Here is a 17261-nt window from a genome sequence, read left to right as displayed (position 1 = left end):
CACAACAGCGTATGCTTTGCTTGTGTTCGAAACTTGAACAATGCTGCCTTCCTGGGTACCAGGAGGTATAGGAAGGCATAAAGACATAACATTTAACACCTGTTTGGTTATGAAGGCAGCATTGATGTGTCCTATGACATCCTATGTGTGTGGGTGGTTCACTATGTTGAACAAATAAAATTGCCATCGTGGTTGAAAATATTATAAAGGCATTATATACATTATTGTCATGTTTATGTAAATGTTCTGTACAATTCTGTAATGCTTCGGATTCTATTATAAGAAATAAGCATTACAACTCTTTTCTGCTCATCTGGATTTGTGCTAGATCATTAGGCATGATGTTATGGTCCATTGGAAGTCTTAAAGGTTTCCTTGAAAGATCCTCATACAGAAAAACAGCCTGTTAAATGATTGACAAAATTATCGTTTGTTTTCTACACATGGAAACTGGGATCATAGTTAACAACTCAAGTGATTATGTAAAATGCTTAGTAACTAATTATTTTTTGTTCTGCTTTTTCAGACTATTTTTGTCAATGAACCGATTGAAAGATGTAAACTACCAAAAGTTGTTCCAACTTTCAGGCACTAGTAGCCAAAGACTGGTTTTCGTAATAAATTACTTTTAGAATTATGAAACTATACCCATTTTTAATCAGTTTACCCGTTTAACTACACAAAGATTAAACCGTGCGTAATTTTGCATTGTATCATATTCTACAACTATCCGTGTTGTTTGCACGTGAGGAATTTTGCCAATTCGTGTCCCTTTAAATTCAGAGTCAGCTGATTTCTTGATCTCAGCTGGTGAAGAATAACAAAGTTACGCCCTACTCGGTGACGACATCGGGTTTGTTGCTTTTAAAAGACAGATTAAACAGCCTATCGCTGTTCTCTCCATTTTGCCAAACCAGGAAGTGTACGCTTGAACGGACCAATAGGCCGGCCACAGGCGGGGCGGGACTTGTCGCAGACTTTCAGAGTTTGTGAGCGAATTGAAAGAAAGAGACGCAAGTAAAGCTAGCTCGCAGGCTAGCTGAATGTCCTGCCGTTTCGCAGATGTGTCGAAAGTCACAGGAATGGGCGGAATGTGGGGGGTCCAGTACATACGATTGGGAATGGGGTTGTTTATAAGTAACGCGGTTATTGGACCGATCGGTTCGGTTTCTGTGGAAGCAGCGTTGACCGAGGTAAAGACACTGTTAGCATGCTTAGCTTAGCCGGCAGACTGTGACACTGACTGTGTTTGTAAAACTAACTCCACTTAGACAGCACTTGCCTAGTTCGACAGTTCACAAGGGTTTGAGTCACAGCCTCTGGTTTTAGATTTTGAATTTTACATGCCATACACTTTTTCCATAAGTTTCGAAGCTCAGCTTTGTTTTGCCTCAGGTACATTTGTCATTATTGGTAACCACATAGGTTAGATAGGTGACAATAAGCTGGATGGCTTATGTAATGTTTATCATTTGTGTTTAAGTTGGTGTCGGTGTTAAATAAAATCATGTTAAAGATTTACATATGTCTGTTAACCACGAAAGTATAATTTTTTGACTGGAATTGTCTCTTCCCAATCTTAAATAAAATGTGTGCCTGTCAAAAAGCGAGAGATTAAAGAAGGTATGTTAAAAGGTTATGAATAATGTTTTCGCCGTCTTTGTTAACGTTCTCGTTTGTTCCCTTTAGCTACAAAGTAAACACACGCTGCTATTGCTTTGTTACATCACCTCATATTGATCATACAAACCACTGTAAAAACTTCTGGTGTGAATCTTTGAACAGAATCCAATCTATGGACTGTTTGTTCTGTTTTAAGATTTGGATGTAAAGCGATAGCCAAAGGAACGTATCATTAACATTTCAGACATGTTCTTTTCTTATGTGAGGCGTTCAGATTGAATTAAAATCAAAATGTATTGATTAGACACAATTAAAATAATATTAACAAATACAAAAAATTAACTAATGAACAAGGTTGTGTAAGACAGCCTATTTGGCATGTTGAGGGTCAGGTCATTTTCATGTGGTTATTGTAAAAGTTCAACAATAAATGTATTGTTTAGTATCCGTGTTGCGAGTGACTCGCAAATGTAAGCAGGAGTGAAATGCACATATAACCAGCCTTTGTTTCTATTACAATCACATATTTCAAAGGTTACAGATGGCGGTGTTTATACTTGTGCGTTTTCCTTTTAAAACGTGTGACTCTCACTATGGTTACGCCCGGCATTTACACTACTCCGGAACGTTTGACCCCCAAAAACGGAAACTTTAAGAAACGCTACAGAGCCTGTTTTAGTTTGAGAACTCCTTGGTCGTGTTTTTGTTTAAATTTACGAAAACGGAGACTTTAGAATACGCAGGCGTGGTTGCCCACATTCGATTGGGTCGTGTGTATCTTTTTTGTTTGCTTCCCTGATTCGTTAAGCCCCTGTCTCATGAGGCATTATGCTACCTGAAGGCGACGATCGGCAGCCTTGTAAGGACCGTGTAAACAACAGACTTGTTTAACTTCAAGCTGCGCGGTGTACTTTTAAAAAGTATGCTTTTAAATAGCTCACTCAGTACTGCGATGTTATCCGTCGATCGGTCTGCGTGGCTTCGGATGAAATTAAACAGATTAGCTCATTTAACGTTATCCACACAAAATCCTTGTTTTCCTCGCAATCATGTTAATTTTGTACCTGTCGGTCTGTGACTAGTAACCAACTGACATCAACAACAAATGTATGTATGCCCATAGAACTGTTTACATTTATGTGCGCATGCCCAGCGTGTCTGAATGGACAGGTTACATGAATTTTCTGTAGTGTAGTGTAGTGTAGTGTAAACGCAGATTTCCAAAATGCACGTGTAAACGAGAATCGATGTCATGTTAAACCCCCGTTTTTGTACGACAGGGCTAATGTTACCACCACCTGAGGCTGTTTTGACTCGCTGGGCTATGTTCTGGCCTTGACTGTGAAAGGAATGTATATAGGTTGATGCTCTTATATTGTTGTGATGTTACAGGTTTTAGATCAAGGTCAGAGAATGAAAAATGTAACAGGGGTATTTGTTTGTTGATTTAAGGTGTTAATGCAAACACCCTTCTGATATGAAAACTATAATCTCTAAAATGTAATCTGCTAACATGACAGAAACCCCAAGCTTTGTTGGCAGCAGTGTGATGAATGAATGAATTGTCTTTGAATTTTCGGTGTTGCTAAGTCAACATGAAACTAGCAACCAATTTACATGTGACAACCCACACAAACAATATGTCAGATCGGTTTGGTCACATTTTTGGGTGAACTATCCCTTTAAAGAAACATTAAAACATTTTAATTAATATTTGGTGGCAGTCTGTCATGGGCTATAAAAGGCACGATTTCTGTTCATCACACGTTAAGAAAATGTAATTTGTGGGTTTGTGCATTTTCATGGCTGTTCCCTATATGGGCTGTTTGGCGCTATGTTGGTTGCTTTATGGTCTTGCACTGGTATGCAGTGCACTTTTGCTTTCTGCTGCCTGTTAACAGAAACAACCGAATACTGACAGCAATGACTCCATCTTTCTTTAGAAATACTGAATATTGTGCATCAGAGAAGCTTCATAATATTTTGCAAGTGTGCTTTGTTTATAGCTTATAGCACAACATCAAGACAGATCAGCAGTCGTCCTCCGACTCTTGTGTCTGTATTTGCGGGGTGTGTGACAGAGAGGATGGACAGACCACTTGTCTGTTCATCCTGTTTACTTGCATTCCCTGGCAATGCTTGCCGGGTTTGAAATGCCATGAGGGAGGCTGAGTGTGTGTGTTTAAATTGAGAACTCCCACTAATAAACGGGCCAGTTCATGTCACACTGTACCATGTGTGGGGGAGGCCGACCCAAGCCCAACCTCCTACTGTCTTTTCATCAGCCTTTACCGCTCTGTATGTATGAGAACTGTCTCTGCTGGGTTGTTGATTTGTCTGTCGGATGTCTACGATGCTTTTTCTCTTGGGCTTTAGACAGGTAATGTGGGGAAAATTATTAAAAATCTATATGAATCTTTAATTAAATTAATTCTGTCTGCAGAGTAATTTGTGATTTAGGCCCTGTACTTTTTTTTATTCAAGTCACCTGCAGGTGAACCAGAATGCCACTGTGTTGTGTCATTTCATTTTTTTTATTTTTGCTGGGCAACTGTGCATATTTTGCCTGCTTTGAACCATAAATTATGTTCGCCTTTTTATTTAGAAATATATATGAATGTTCATTCAGATTTTTTCAATATCATAAAGCAGCCATACCGGTCTGTGAGCAGGAAGTCTTTAACCACACTAGCGCCATGGAAGGAAATGAAAAGCTAATAAACTGCTATTCTGCTGTTTGTGCTCATGATGTGTTTGCTGTTTGGTCTTGCAGAACCGGCTGCTGTGTATTGGGGTGCACAACCAGAGCTATTACTGCAATTCAGGCTACTGCTGTGAAGAGTCTCAATGCTGCAACAATTTCTATGAGGTTTGGTGTAAGTATCTCTCCGTCCCCTCTGCCTACATTTTCTGTTTGATTATGGGCTTCATCTCGACCAGTTATGCCCAACTTGTATTGTAAAAGACCAACACTCAGGGTCATTTATCAGTGAGTCCTGAATGTTTTTTTAATACTTTTTTAGTTTAATGTCACATCTCTCTAAATGGTCAATTGTGTAGTATATTTCTCTTGTGGTTTGGATACTTACTAATGGTTTAAAAGGAGTAAGTCACCATCAAAACGAAAATTCTGTCATCATTTAAACACCCTCTTGTCATTTCAAACCTGTCTGATTTTCTTTCTTCCGCAGAACAAGGAAGATATTTTATGTTGTTAACAGCCCCCCATTCACTTGCATTGGTTGTTACCAACATTTTTCAAAATATCTTCTTTTGTGTTCTGCAGAAGAAAGTCATACAGGTTTGAAATGACCAGAGAGTGTGTAAATGATGACAGAATTTTCATTTTAAATGTGAACTACTCGGTTAACTCGCATTTCATGTCCATTTCCTTTTACATTACAAAGTTAACGTTAGTAATGACCCTTTGACATTACAGTATCTCATACATATTCTAGATATATTTTATTATCCATATGTTTGTGTCAAGATTAACCTCTGACACCAAGGCATTATGTCTGGTTATTTAGGGGTATAATGTCGCACCTGCATTCGTTCTCATGTTTGCCGTAATCAGTCCAGATCTTTGATGCCATCCATGGGTGGCATGCCTTAGATTATGTTTATGTCGTGGCTTATATTTAACACAGGAATTGTTTCGTTGCCATAAACAGAAATGAGCATGAAGATGTTTAATCACACAGCTTACTACAACCACATATGGTTAGTATTAAATACAGTCCCCAAGTGACCATCTGCGCCATGGTCGTCATCAGTTAACCTTTTTAAGATAAATATGAAAGCTCAAGTTCAAATCTATTGCAACACTAGGATTATTAATTATCAGGATGATTTTTTGCATGTTGGATATAAGTTTTGAGTCACACACTGGCACTCATCTAGTTGTTGTTCTGCACTGTTCACACCCGTTGGCAATGTTCCTGCGATATCAAATTACCCCTCGCCCTCTGGTGTACCATCTATTTTAATAACTGAGGACAAACCTCATCGCCACGGTAATTACAGCACATCATCTGCTGAGTCAAGGGGCTGCACTTGGGCTTTTTTTCAGCTTCCCAAGTATGTGCGACCAGGACAGACACAAACCCAGTGTAACTGGATCAGGGCAGCTCCTGTGAACAGGTGTTTTAAGTTTCTGTATAAGGAAAAGAAGCCCCTCGTCTGCAGGAAAGGTCTCTGCTTTTTTTGGGGCAAAGTTTTAAACACTTGGTTCTCACATGACATTGAACCACACCGTTCTTTGGTTGATGAGTGTCCACCCGTCTTATCCCTCAAATTGATGCCACATATTAAGTTCTATAAATTCTTTATTGTGTTGTCATTGTCATTTCAAGTTTCGAAACAGACACATTTCTCTGTATTCCTATGATTTAATGTGAATGCTAGTATCTTAGAACTCTTATGCATATATGCATATTAACACTATTTTTAAAGTGACCGTACAGTAATTTGGGCATCAACATTTAACCTGATAACATTGCTTGATATACCCATTCATTATGTTAAAACATTTTTACAAGATGTGGTGTTCCTTTAGTGATTTATCTTCTAACTTTAATGGGCCTTTTATCCCGTGGTATACACAATATTGTTAGCATTTACATTAAGTAATTTAGCTGATGCTTTTATCCAATGCAAGGTATGCAATAGAAGCAATTGGAACAACACAAGGACAACAAAAAGCTAAAGTGCAGTAAAACTGGTCTGATATACCCTACCACAGTATATAAAGCTAAGGTTTTTCGGTCGGTGCTGACAGAAGAGATTAGTTTTCAGCTGATTCTTAAAGATGGCTACAGAATCTGCTGATCTTGTAGCAGGTGCAGATCATTCCACAAAGGTGGAACAGAGCCAGAGAAGGAACTTGAGAGTGATTCTTTTCCCTTTTTGGGATGGCACTACAAGGCGTGGGATGAGTGCAGATGATTCAGAGGCTGCTCTTTACCAGTGTCAGGGCTTCAAAAACTGCGAGCTCTTGAAACCAGACCGGTTGCTGTCCAGGAGGTATTTCTGCTTTAGAAAGGAGGAGAGCTGGTTAAATGCAACATGCTCAAGACTAATGACAATGAAGGGGAGGAGAGATATCGGTCTGTAGTAATCTGACAGTGCAGAATTAAGAGTGGGTTTCTTCAGTAGTGGGGTAATACGGGCCTCTTTGAATACTGGGAAATGTACCAGTGGTGAGAGACGAGCTTATAGGATAAAAAGCGTCTGCCAAATGAATAAATGTATAGTGTGGGTCAGAGCAGGAGCAACCGCTGGAGGAGATTGGTGGGGATGGGATCTAGAGGGCAGGTAGTCGCGTGGTTAGAAGAAACTACCTTGGAAACATCATCTTCAGATAAGAGAGAGAAAGCGGGGAGCGAGCATCAAGGGTTTGGGCGTGTTCAAGAGGCGACGCAGAGAACTGACTGCTGATCGTGGTCGTTTTCTTTACGAAGATAGATGCACATCATCAGCTGTTGAGTCCAATGGAGGTGAGGGGGCAGGCGGGCAAAGAGGGGCAGAGAAGGTTTAAAAGAGAGTACGAGAGTCAGGTGAGTTGATGATTTTAGAGTGGTAGTACCGAGTTTTCCCAGAGGAGACATCAGCAGAGAAAGAAGAGAAGGACAATCTGATAGAGACAACATTGTTAAACTTTGAGGAATCAGACTACAAATAGATTACTTATCGTTGTCTGCACATATTAAACTGGGATAAGAGACAGCTTTGCATCATCTATCCTTGACCTTTAAGTCTTACAGTCTTGTCACATTTGAATAGATCCTAACTATTAAATACAATCCCAACCAGGCACGGCAGTAGTGTTAAGTGTCTTGTCACTTTCTGTCACTTTCAAAATCACAGCGAATCAGATATTTGGACCAATGAGCATTAACTGTGGTGCATTTCTCAGGATTTGGATTATTATAGATTCCTAATTATTGATCCCTTTTATAGTTCGGTTCAGATAATGTCTCTAATCAGCGAAAAGGTGTAAATCTTTTCATTTAACTTTAGCCTGTTTTTGCCAACATTAAAAATGCAAAGGGTTATTACATTATAATCCTTCTCTCAGATCTGTTTCCCAGCACAATTCAATCCAAACTTGTGTGCTTATTTATATTGTTGTTTCTGATATACAACTGCAGAAACTTGATTGCTGAACATAGTTGTTTAAACAGTTTTGAAAAGTGAATATTAGCAATTTGCGTTTCTCTGTAAACCTACTCGAAAAAAATATTTATATTAGGACCCAAGTCATGACTTTGTTGTGTGTTGTTTTCTCAGGGTTTTGGTTGGTCCTAACGCTCATCGTCATTCTGGCCTGCTGCTGCGTGTGTCACCACCGTAGAGCCAAACACAGACTACAGCAGCAACAACGACAGCATGAGATCAACCTCATCGCTTACAGAGAAGCCCATAACTACACCTCTGTACCATTCTACTTCAGTCAGTACCCTCTTCAATCCTCTCTCTTTTCTTGCCTCTAACTCTCCTCAAAATCAATGCAGTCAGCTAACCGTGGTCTACATGATTAATATGATTAAAATAATCATCTTTTTCAGGGTTTCTGCCTGGCTACCTCTTACCCCCGTACGAGGAAGTAGAGAACAGACCTCCCACCCCCCCGCCTCCATACAGTGTCTCTCAGCCAGGCCAGTCCACCAGCACTGACCCCCTGTGTTCTGATCCACCGAATGAGCTCTGTTCTGCTCTGCAGTCCAGCCCTGTTGCCTCTGCATCAGAGAGCTCTTCCCCAAGACCCGGCATGGAACAGACACATTCTCCCACCATGCACTGCCCTACAAGAAACACCCACAAACCATACCTCAATCTAGAGGAGGATGGGCAACTCCAGCAGGTAGCATGTGCCACCTCACACAGCCTGGTAAAACAGGGTGGGAGCAGTGAGGATCTGACAAAAGCTGGAGATCAAAGTTTGGACTGTTCTCCTGACAGCAAAGACAAGACTCCAGGGCGCCACAGGCGCTTCACAGGTGACTCTGGGATTGAGGTATGCGTGTGCAGCCAAGGGCCTGAAGACGAAGAGGAGATGAAGGAGCTGGTAGGTCACTTGGACAGAGAGATGCTTGAGGAGCAGGACTTCTGTGATAGCTGTAACCCTCGCAGCAGTTGCTCTGGAGATGAGGAGCAGGGCCCGGCCGCATCCGACGGGGCTCTGGAGCACAGAGAGACTCAGCGGCCTCCCGTCTGCCTCCATCTGCACACCATCAACGAACAGGAGGGTCCACATCAAAGCAACAATATGGATCCGCAGAGTTGAGCACAAGTTGTTCCAACAAAAAGACTTGCTTTAGAGTTGTGTCTCCCTTTACTTTGTCAGTCTGTACTGTCAACAATGTCACTTTGAGTAAACTGTGTGTGTGTGTGTGTGTGTGTGTGAGGGTTTTAGGAGGGTGTTAATGTGCGACTTCTACGGTTTTTAAGGATTATTTGTATAATCTTGTAAGGACATTAATAGGCGTGTTGCCTCGAGGGGTCATGATCAAAGCCACAGGGGAAATTTTGTTCCTCGATTTATAGCCTTACTGGGTTGATCCACAGCTCACAATGACACGCCTGTAGATCTGGAGGTATTTTATGGTTTTGGAGGGCTGATTTCCTCCCACGAAGATAAAGATAGTACTCAAGGTCAGGGTATATCGATCTTGTTTTGGTCACATTCTTACCTTTAATTTTGTTTTAAAAATACCGCCCATCTCAAAGGTGCAAGATTACACCACGTAAGAAGGAAAGGTAAAGACTGCCATGCCATACGAAGAGCAGTTTTCTAAAACTTCAGAGCTTTTATACTTTGTTCTTAAAGATCTTGTTTATTTTTTTCTAAATGCTTGATAAGGATTGTCAATGCATGATGTTATTCAGAAATGAAGGATAGGAATAGGCACATTTTTTTCAACCTGGGAAGTGCTGGGTATGGATGTCATTCTGTTTGCTTTTGCCTTGTTAGTGTATTACATAGTCTCAACTTTATCTGAAAAGATACCATGTTTTGCATGATTATTTGCAAACGGAATAGATCCAAAAGCAGAAATCCACATTCGTCACATACCACATGCTGCATGATTTTTTTTAAGTTTATTATGCAAAGACTCTTTAACTATAATGAAGGCTGAAAATATCTTTGTGCATAGACCCAGCATGTTTATTAACTATAGGTGCCTTTGTTGATTTCCAGTAGTTTCATATGCCTTAAAAATTTAAATTGTGTGTGTGGTCAGATTTTTTTCAAATTTTCAGATGAATCAAGGGCCAATGATGAGTAAACCAATTTGATCAATGGTAACTCCTGTTTGAGAGGATCACTTGATAAGCCTTCCATCGAAACATATCATTTGTTTTGCTTTAATTTAATTTCTTGATTCTAGTGCAAGTTCTTAAATCTTAATACTGTAAGGGAACTATTGCACCACTAAGAGTAAGGTGAGTTATGTATACAATACAATAAGCGTTTATTGTAGCAGATCAGGTTATGTTAGTACTTTTTACCGCGGTAACACTTTACAATAAGGTACTATTTGTTAACATTAGTAAATGCATTAGCTAACAATGAACAATTTAGTTTTTCAGTAATTAAAAACTCAATAGAGTTATGTTAACTAATGTTAATGATTTTAGTAATGTATTCGTAAATGGTGAAATTGACAAGAACTAACATTAATAAATGCTGTAATAGAATTGTCTGTTGTTAGCTAATGCATTTACTACAGTCAACAAATAGCACCTTGCTGTGAAGTGTTACCATTAGCACTTATGTTTAATTAATGATGAGGTGGACTGTGTTTTTTGTGTTGCAGTGAGACTGCCTTAAACTGCTCCACTGCATTCGATGTAAATCGGTGGCTAGTTTTCTTTAAAACACGATTCAGCAGTTATATTCGGTTCCTACTACGTGGGCTAGAAAAACTGGTTGTGGAGGTGGATTCCAACACAGACTCTGTGCCTTCGGAAATATTATGTAGCAGTATTGTTGGACTAACCCCTGCATAAGAGAGTGTGGATCTTGAATCATTTAGACCAGTGATTACATCATAAATGCATTTAATGTAATACTAATTTTCTTTGGCCAAAGATTGAAGCCATCTGTTCCAGCATGGTGCTCATGTAATTGATTCTCTAGCTCGAATCATAATTGTTTTTGTTTGGTGTTTGAGACCAAAGGTATTGTTTAAACGTGGAACTCTGAGTCACGGTGTGGGTTAGCTCGCTGTAAACAAGTTGTTTGATTGTCATTGCACTGTTTTGACACTGATGCAGTGTGATTGTGTGATTTAAGGAGACGAAGGCTTTGCAAGCCAATTACTATTATTTCTTAAGCTTTGATTTTAAGCCTGGTACTACGTTTTAGTTTTGTATCTGTAGTCACTTTCTTTTTATATATTAAACTGTATTCTCTGCATTTTATAAAGACTCAACCAAAACATGATTATGTTCCGTATGGATTAAAAAGATATTGTAATTTAAAGAGTCAATCATTAAGTTCCTGTTACTAATTCTCATGCAAAATGTCTTGAAGTTTATTTGATTTATGTTTAAGATAAAGAATGAATTTTGTGTCAAGAAACTTATTCAGCAGATTTATTTTCATAAACAGCTTCAGGACAAAATATTAACATTAACAGAAGTAGGAAAGACACATAACACATCAACTCAGCACTTCTACATTTGTGAAAGCTTTTCCCAGTCCTCTCTTAGTCTAGCAACAACCTTGTATTTCATGAGTTGAAGAACCACCCCAAACTTTCCCTGGAGGTCGGGCAGAGGATGGCCAGCGGGCATGTCAAGCGTAAACCTCTGCAGAATCCATGAGAGGAAGAGAAAGAGCTCCATCTTTGCCAGCGCTTCACCGAGACAAACGCGCACTCCTGCGCCGAAAGGCAGATAGCTCGCTGGTGGGCAGCGCAAACCATCGCCCTGCTCGTTCAGAAATCTCCCTGTCAGATTAGACAAAGCGCTGTGTTAGATTTCTGCCATATTTCATTTAATACGAGTTCTACATTATAATTATGTTATTGTTAATCATCAATTTCATTTATTTAATATCACCTGGGTCAAACAGCTCCGGGTTTTTCCATTCTTTCTCGTCATGATGTAAAGACCACAGGTTAATAATGACTCGCGTCCCTTTCTGCACAGTGTACTCTCCCACACTGTAGAGAGTAAATACGTCATTATTGCTGTGTGTTGAATGTGTACGTTAATTGTGAGGTTGTGTGACGTCAGTACCTGGAGTCCTGGAGCGCCACGTGAGGGATGAGGAGAGGGGAAACGGGTCGGATTCTCAGCACTTCTCTTATGGTGGCTTCTAGATAAGGCAGATTTCCTCTGTCACTGAGCTGAGGGTGCCTGTCTTTTCCAACCTTAGCGTCAAGCTCCTCCTGGATCTTTCTCTGAACCTAATGTTCAACGTGTTGTTAAATATATGTCATTTCTTAAAAATGTAAACCATTCAATACACTCAATTGGATGCAGGTATACCTGTGGATTGTGGACCAGGTACGCTATTGACCATTTTAGGACAGTGGTAGTGGTTTCCACCCCTGCCCCAAAAATGTCCCCCACAGTCATTAGTACGTGATCTTCAGATAAATCAACATCATGAGTGTTATTGTTCTCAGAACTGCGCTTGGCTCTCAACAGCGCATCCAGCAGATCGCGCTGAACGTTATCATTGTAATTCACCTGTAGAGGGAGACAAATCTCAGGTCATCGAGAAAGAAATTGATGATGAATAACTGGATTTCTTTATTTACAGCTGTGCATTAGGTCTGCATTGTGTTAAAGTAAAGAGCTGTTTACCTTGTGCTCTTCATATTTTCTTTGAAGTAATTTGTCTCTGATGGAAACACATTGTCTCAAGATTTTGAGGTCTTTATTTGGAAATATCTTAGAGAGAAAAATAAATGGTTACAATTCAGAATATACAACTAAAATTATTTTTTTTATTAAAATTACAAAATAAATACTTCTAGGAAATCAAACCCGAGAAAACATCGTTCTTTTTCCCAAACTTACCTGCAACCATGGGAAAATATCAACCAAACTGTCTTTGGCAACAGTATCCAAAATTCCCTGACTGTATTGGAGCATAGACTCAAACTCATGATCCCCACGTTTATATGAGGAACTGAAACACAGGGCACACACTACGTTTGTGACGGCCCGTGTCAGCTCTGGTGCCATATCCACTGCACTGTTCTGAGTCTCAGTCAAAACATCACACATAGAGCTCGCCTCTCTGCAAACTAAAGGAAAAAGCACGAGAAAATAACATTGGGTCTCTAATTTTGTATATTCTGGATAAAGCAGGGTTAGGAAAGTCACTGGTGAAAATGCTTCTGTTTTGCTTTTTCGAAATGCATTACATATTATTAACAGCATAAAGTTGAATTGAACACTTAACATGAATTCTTGATTTCATTGTATTGCCTTAGTGTTTGTAATATCCACAGCATGCACTTGATATGGCATTTACAAAAACATAAATTCATGTAAAATCTGATGCTATTTATGTTCTTAAGAACATTTTGTGAGTTACAGTAGACAAAATCAACTACATCCATTTCCAGATCCATTTGTAAATTTCAGATGGTTAGTGTAACCTATGTGCATATAGACATTGCAATATTTGATGAAAATGTTTTCTTATAGGAGCAGTGATACTCACTAATCTTCTCAATAGAAACCGATCCTTCTCCAAACATGCAAAGAGCCCCATGCACCATTTTCCGATGGAACTTCCATGTGGAACTGTAGTCAGCAAATGCTATGTCTTTTCCATCTCGAGTTAACAAGTCTGTTGTAACCTTAAAGAGAATCACGCAAAGCTTCATTTAAAAGTTACATAGACATAATACAAGTTTAGTTACAGTTTACTTACAGTTCGTGGCCTTCCTGCAAATATTTTTCCTTTTTTGATCAGGACCTCTTTTGCATGATGGTGGTTGTTCACAATAAGAACTTTGTGAGAACCCATCATGAGGGAATAAAGATGTCCGTATTTCTTCTGAAGCTGATGAAAGTGTATGTGTGGGTCAATGTCAGTAATAAGACTGAGAATACTCCCAATAATAGGCAATGAGGGGAGGCTTGGAGGAGATCTGTCGCCTGGCATAAATCCATTCATTTTTCTTTTGAGATACAGCACTGCGAAAGCAGCTGCAGAAAACAGACATGAACAAAGAAGCCATGGTATAATGTGGGACTCAGACATTTTCGACTACATTCAAGTAAGTCTCCACCAGCTCTGCAAACCAGCATTATCTGTGAGAACAAGCCAGCGGTGGGAGATTTTATGTGAATCCTTCAATGCCAGCTCCTTGACCCTGAAATAGTTTTGCTTCAACTATCAAAATGTCCTCAGTGAGGGTTTCAACAAAGCTGCTAATTGCTATCTCATATCCAAAGGTGCATAAGTGTAAGCATTTATTATTGTCTTTCTTAATATCTTTCTTTTTTATATATAACAAATTGCTTATTTTATATTTAGTTTGACTTAATAAATTAATAGAACATACGAAAACAAAGACTTTGATTTTTATTTAATGTGCATAAATAAAACATTCATATTCAGACTATTTCTGGTTTAGAAGTAGAATTACTGCATGCTGTATAGACAACAGTTGACATATTCACTCTTTATTCAGATATTTTATTAAAGATGCAGTAACTTTCTGTATGCATGTGGCTTTGGTGTGTTTAAAGTAAACTGAAGCTGAGCTTTGAAAATAATTTAAGAAGTAATTTTTTGGCCAAATAATTTTGTGAAAAACTTTTGTTTTGTCCATTCTGTAGCATACAGCTCATATTTTGAAATTAATTCAAATTAATTCAAATTTAACCTGCAGTGTCATCAAAAGAATATATTGTTTAAATTTTGAAACATTTAAAATGTTAAAAACTAAATGTTTAAAGCATGCTGTATTTTTGTGACGGATGAAAGTATTTCGTGTTAACGCATTTTTTTAACTTTAAAAAGAAACGGATACTTAATAATTTACTCTCCTTCGAGTTGGTCCAAATTTGTATAAATGTCTTTGATCTTATGAACACACAAAGATATTTGGAAGAATGCTTATAACCAAATAGATCGTGGCCCTCATTGATTCGTCTTGTAGAAAAAAATACTATATATATATACTTTTTTAAAACGAAATAAGACACTATGAAGAATAAAGGACAGCAAACAGTTCTCGACACCTGACAACCGTTGTATTTTTTCTTCCTATGGTAGTCAATGGGGGGCAAAATCTGTCTGGTTATAAGCATTCTTTCAAATCTCTTCTCTGTGTTCATCAGAACAATGACATTTATATTCATTTGGAACAGCTCGGCGGTGAATAAACTTTGGGTGAAGTAGGCCTATGCCTTTAAATTGTTCCTCGCGAGTCTCCGTAGTTAACAGATATGGCTTCCTCAGAGACGCAACCTCGCTTCGGTCAATCTGTTAAAGGTTTATTATCTGATAAAGTCACTTCTTGTAGTGGAGATGTCATCGCTCTCACTCGTCAAGTGTTAAAGGGATCACGCAGCCAAGAAGTAAATATTAAAAACGTTATTTAATACGATTATTATATTCACTGCTAAACTGAGAAAGCCGCCTGGCTAACGTTCGCTGTTTACCTGTAGTAATAATCCCAGAAGTTAGGTTATAAACTGTAGTGAGCTGGGCTGACAGGGTGATGTATATGTTTGTGGTATACAGTAGGTTGCATAGGCAACGTTAGGCGGCTCCTTCGGTTTAGAGATACAGTCAGTGACTCATAACGTGACTGCAGTTAAATCAAGTCATAATATTTTCTTTTATTACAGCTACTCAGTCAGGCAGCGAGAAATATGGTAATTCAAGAAGATACCATTCTGCACTCTGAAGATGTAAGTGATTACAGACTGATTTACATTTTACTCTTATTTGTATGACGCCAGTTTGATGTGTAAATACATGAATGTAAATGAACCACATTTTACGTGTCTTTTTACAGAGTTTACGGAAAATGTCTATTATAACCACCCACTTGCAATATCAGTAAGTATGAGTGCTGTATCTACATCAACACGATGAACACTAACATTAATGTCCCTAAAATGAGCGCATGTTAAATGTTTCTTAAATGTATACATTTAGGCCTAACCTGTTTTCAATGTATAATTAAATCAGATTGCAAATTGTAATCTTAGTTACTGTATTTATCCTATTTGTGATATTTCATTGTGTTGATGATTAGCATTCAGGAAAAAAAGCTTAAATGGCTCCAAATGTTTGACCCATAATGTGACAGCAAATGGCCAGCTGTGAACTAGCAGGTTATAACTTATAACAGTGGACTTATCAGCTGTAAGTAAAAACACAATACCACTGAAATCTAATATTTATTTCCGTCTTAACTTTAGGCAAGAGGCTATTCAAAAGAAGTAAGTCATAACATTTACATAATTTCATGTTTTGATGTGATGCTCTGTTTACTCGGCTTTGGAATTAAAGCAACTCTTTCTGTCCTCTCTTTGTCCACTTTACAGTGTGGAACACTCAAAAAACCTACAGGACCAGCTGAGACATTTGATGAAATAATGAGGCTGAGCTCTTCTAAGATCACGCTGTGTATTCAGCCTCCTTCAGTACATCGGGCATTGTGTAGCACACGCTGCTTACCTTCTTTAAGAGAGCAGATGATGGTATTGTTTAGAAGATTGCTCTTATAAAAGCTACACAAACCAGTATTGACTTTGCTCTATAATCTGTTACCGGATGGCCCCTGCAAGATGTCCACAAGACCTTCAAGTGAAGGCTTTCTGTACGAAAATCTTTTCATATTTGTCTTTTTGTACTGATAATACATCGACAAAAATGTGTTTTGTCTTTCTGTTTAAAGCAGGACAAGGTTGCGTATGAACATTTGCTTTGTTTTCTTGTTATATTATTTATGTCTTGTTTTATAATGTTGTTGTGCCATATTTACTTGAATATATTTGCATACAATTTCACACAAAACATTTCTAAACTGTTTATTTAACAGTTAATTAATAAAGTATATTTTATCCCACGTGCAATATCAGCAGCCCCTCTGCAAGGGCAAGCAGATGGATGTCCTAGAGAGCAAGGCCTTGAGCACAACACTCCAGGATTCCACTACATGATCTTGACAAAGTGTATGCATGTATTTTAATCAATTTAAGCATAAACATTTAAATCAAAAGTTTTATTAGATGCAAACAATTGCATGTAAAAAGCATTTGCAATGGCAATTGCAAACTTTTAAAACAACAGAGCAGAAATATGAGACTTCCATTTGCAGCAAGTCCCCTGATAATAAAGGTCATACATTAACTCTGAGTTCTTGACAGTCTTGCAATGCACATTAACACTCACGGGATCGTAGAAATCGAGAATAAAAACCTTGAGATGGAAAGAATGTTCTGTGCCTCCCTTAGTTCTGCTTATCACCGTTCAAGGTCTCTTCCAATGCAGTCTTGCACCACTCAAAGAACTCGCACATACAAACGAATGTGTTCCTATAGTTCATTGGTAAAGCAGTGCTTTAGCAAATCAATGGGCATGGGTTCAATTACAGGGGTCACAGATACTGATAAAATAGTATTTGTGATGTATATATAAT

General features: G+C 38.6%; 3 protein-coding genes across 4 annotated transcripts; 2 read left to right on the top strand and 1 right to left on the bottom strand.

Moving 5' to 3' along the window:
• The first annotated feature begins 893 nt into the window (after window positions 1-893).
• On the top strand, window positions 894-11206 carry wbp1la (WW domain binding protein 1-like a). 2 transcript variants are annotated; one of them, XR_013787565.1, is made up of 5 exons: window positions 894-1193; window positions 4397-4499; window positions 7915-8076; window positions 8193-10141; window positions 10397-11206. XR_013787565.1 is itself a non-coding variant. In XM_079472892.1 (4 exons), exons 1-4 carry the CDS (start codon window positions 1044-1046, stop codon window positions 8909-8911), a joined length of 1134 nt encoding a protein of 377 aa, XP_079329018.1. In that variant the 5' UTR covers window positions 894-1043; the 3' UTR covers window positions 8912-11206. The 2 variants fall into 2 exon arrangements, 1 of the variants encoding a protein (XP_079329018.1); XM_079472892.1 differs by having other exon boundaries at window positions 8193-11206.
• Window positions 11207-13915, bottom strand: cyp17a1 (cytochrome P450, family 17, subfamily A, polypeptide 1). Its single transcript, XM_079472890.1, has 8 exons — window positions 13529-13915; window positions 13316-13454; window positions 12664-12893; window positions 12448-12534; window positions 12127-12330; window positions 11875-12044; window positions 11695-11798; window positions 11207-11582 (listed from the first exon to the last, which is right to left on the bottom strand). Exons 1-8 carry the CDS (start codon window positions 13859-13861, stop codon window positions 11308-11310), a joined length of 1542 nt encoding a protein of 513 aa, XP_079329016.1. The 5' UTR covers window positions 13862-13915; the 3' UTR covers window positions 11207-11307.
• Window positions 13916-15047: 1132 nt separating this feature from the next.
• borcs7 (BLOC-1 related complex subunit 7) lies at window positions 15048-16964 on the top strand. Its single transcript, XM_079473773.1, has 5 exons — window positions 15048-15186; window positions 15460-15522; window positions 15630-15673; window positions 16039-16059; window positions 16165-16964. The coding sequence occupies exons 1-5, from the start codon at window positions 15055-15057 to the stop codon at window positions 16214-16216; spliced, it is 312 nt and encodes a 103-aa protein (XP_079329899.1). The 5' UTR covers window positions 15048-15054; the 3' UTR covers window positions 16217-16964.
• Window positions 16965-17261: the final 297 nt, after the last annotated feature.

The sequence above is a fragment of the Barbatula barbatula genome (genome assembly GCF_947034865.1).
Source record: "Barbatula barbatula genome assembly, chromosome: 14".
Lineage (NCBI taxonomy): Eukaryota > Metazoa > Chordata > Actinopteri > Cypriniformes > Nemacheilidae > Barbatula > Barbatula barbatula.
Note: the sequence above shows the minus strand (reverse complement) of the source record. Positions and strands in the feature narration are given on the sequence as shown.

Bases quoted from the DNA above. Each gene is read 5' to 3' on its own strand.
- borcs7 (XM_079473773.1), top strand. From the start codon at position 15,055: ATGGCTTCCTCAGAGACGCAACCTCGCTTCGGTCAATCTGTTAAAGGT. The intron at 15,674-16,038 runs GTAAGTATGAGT...TCTTAACTTTAG, and splicing joins ACCACCCACTTGCAATATCA to GCAAGAGGCTATTCAAAAGA. The intron at 16,060-16,164 runs GTAAGTCATAAC...TCCACTTTACAG, and splicing joins CAAGAGGCTATTCAAAAGAA to TGTGGAACACTCAAAAAACC.
- cyp17a1 (XM_079472890.1), bottom strand. From the start codon at position 13,861: ATGTCTGAGTCCCACATTATACCATGGCTTCTTTGTTCATGTCTGTTT. The intron at 12,894-13,315 runs GTGAGTATCACT...TTTTTCCTTTAG, and splicing joins GGTTTCTATTGAGAAGATTA to TTTGCAGAGAGGCGAGCTCT. The intron at 12,331-12,447 runs GTAAACAGCTCT...CTCCCTCTACAG, and splicing joins GAAAATATGAAGAGCACAAG to GTGAATTACAATGATAACGT.
- wbp1la (XM_079472892.1), top strand. From the start codon at position 1,044: ATGTCCTGCCGTTTCGCAGATGTGTCGAAAGTCACAGGAATGGGCGGA. The intron at 4,500-7,914 runs GTAAGTATCTCT...TTGTTTTCTCAG, and splicing joins CAATTTCTATGAGGTTTGGT to GGTTTTGGTTGGTCCTAACG. The intron at 8,077-8,192 runs GTCAGTACCCTC...CATCTTTTTCAG, and splicing joins CTCTGTACCATTCTACTTCA to GGTTTCTGCCTGGCTACCTC.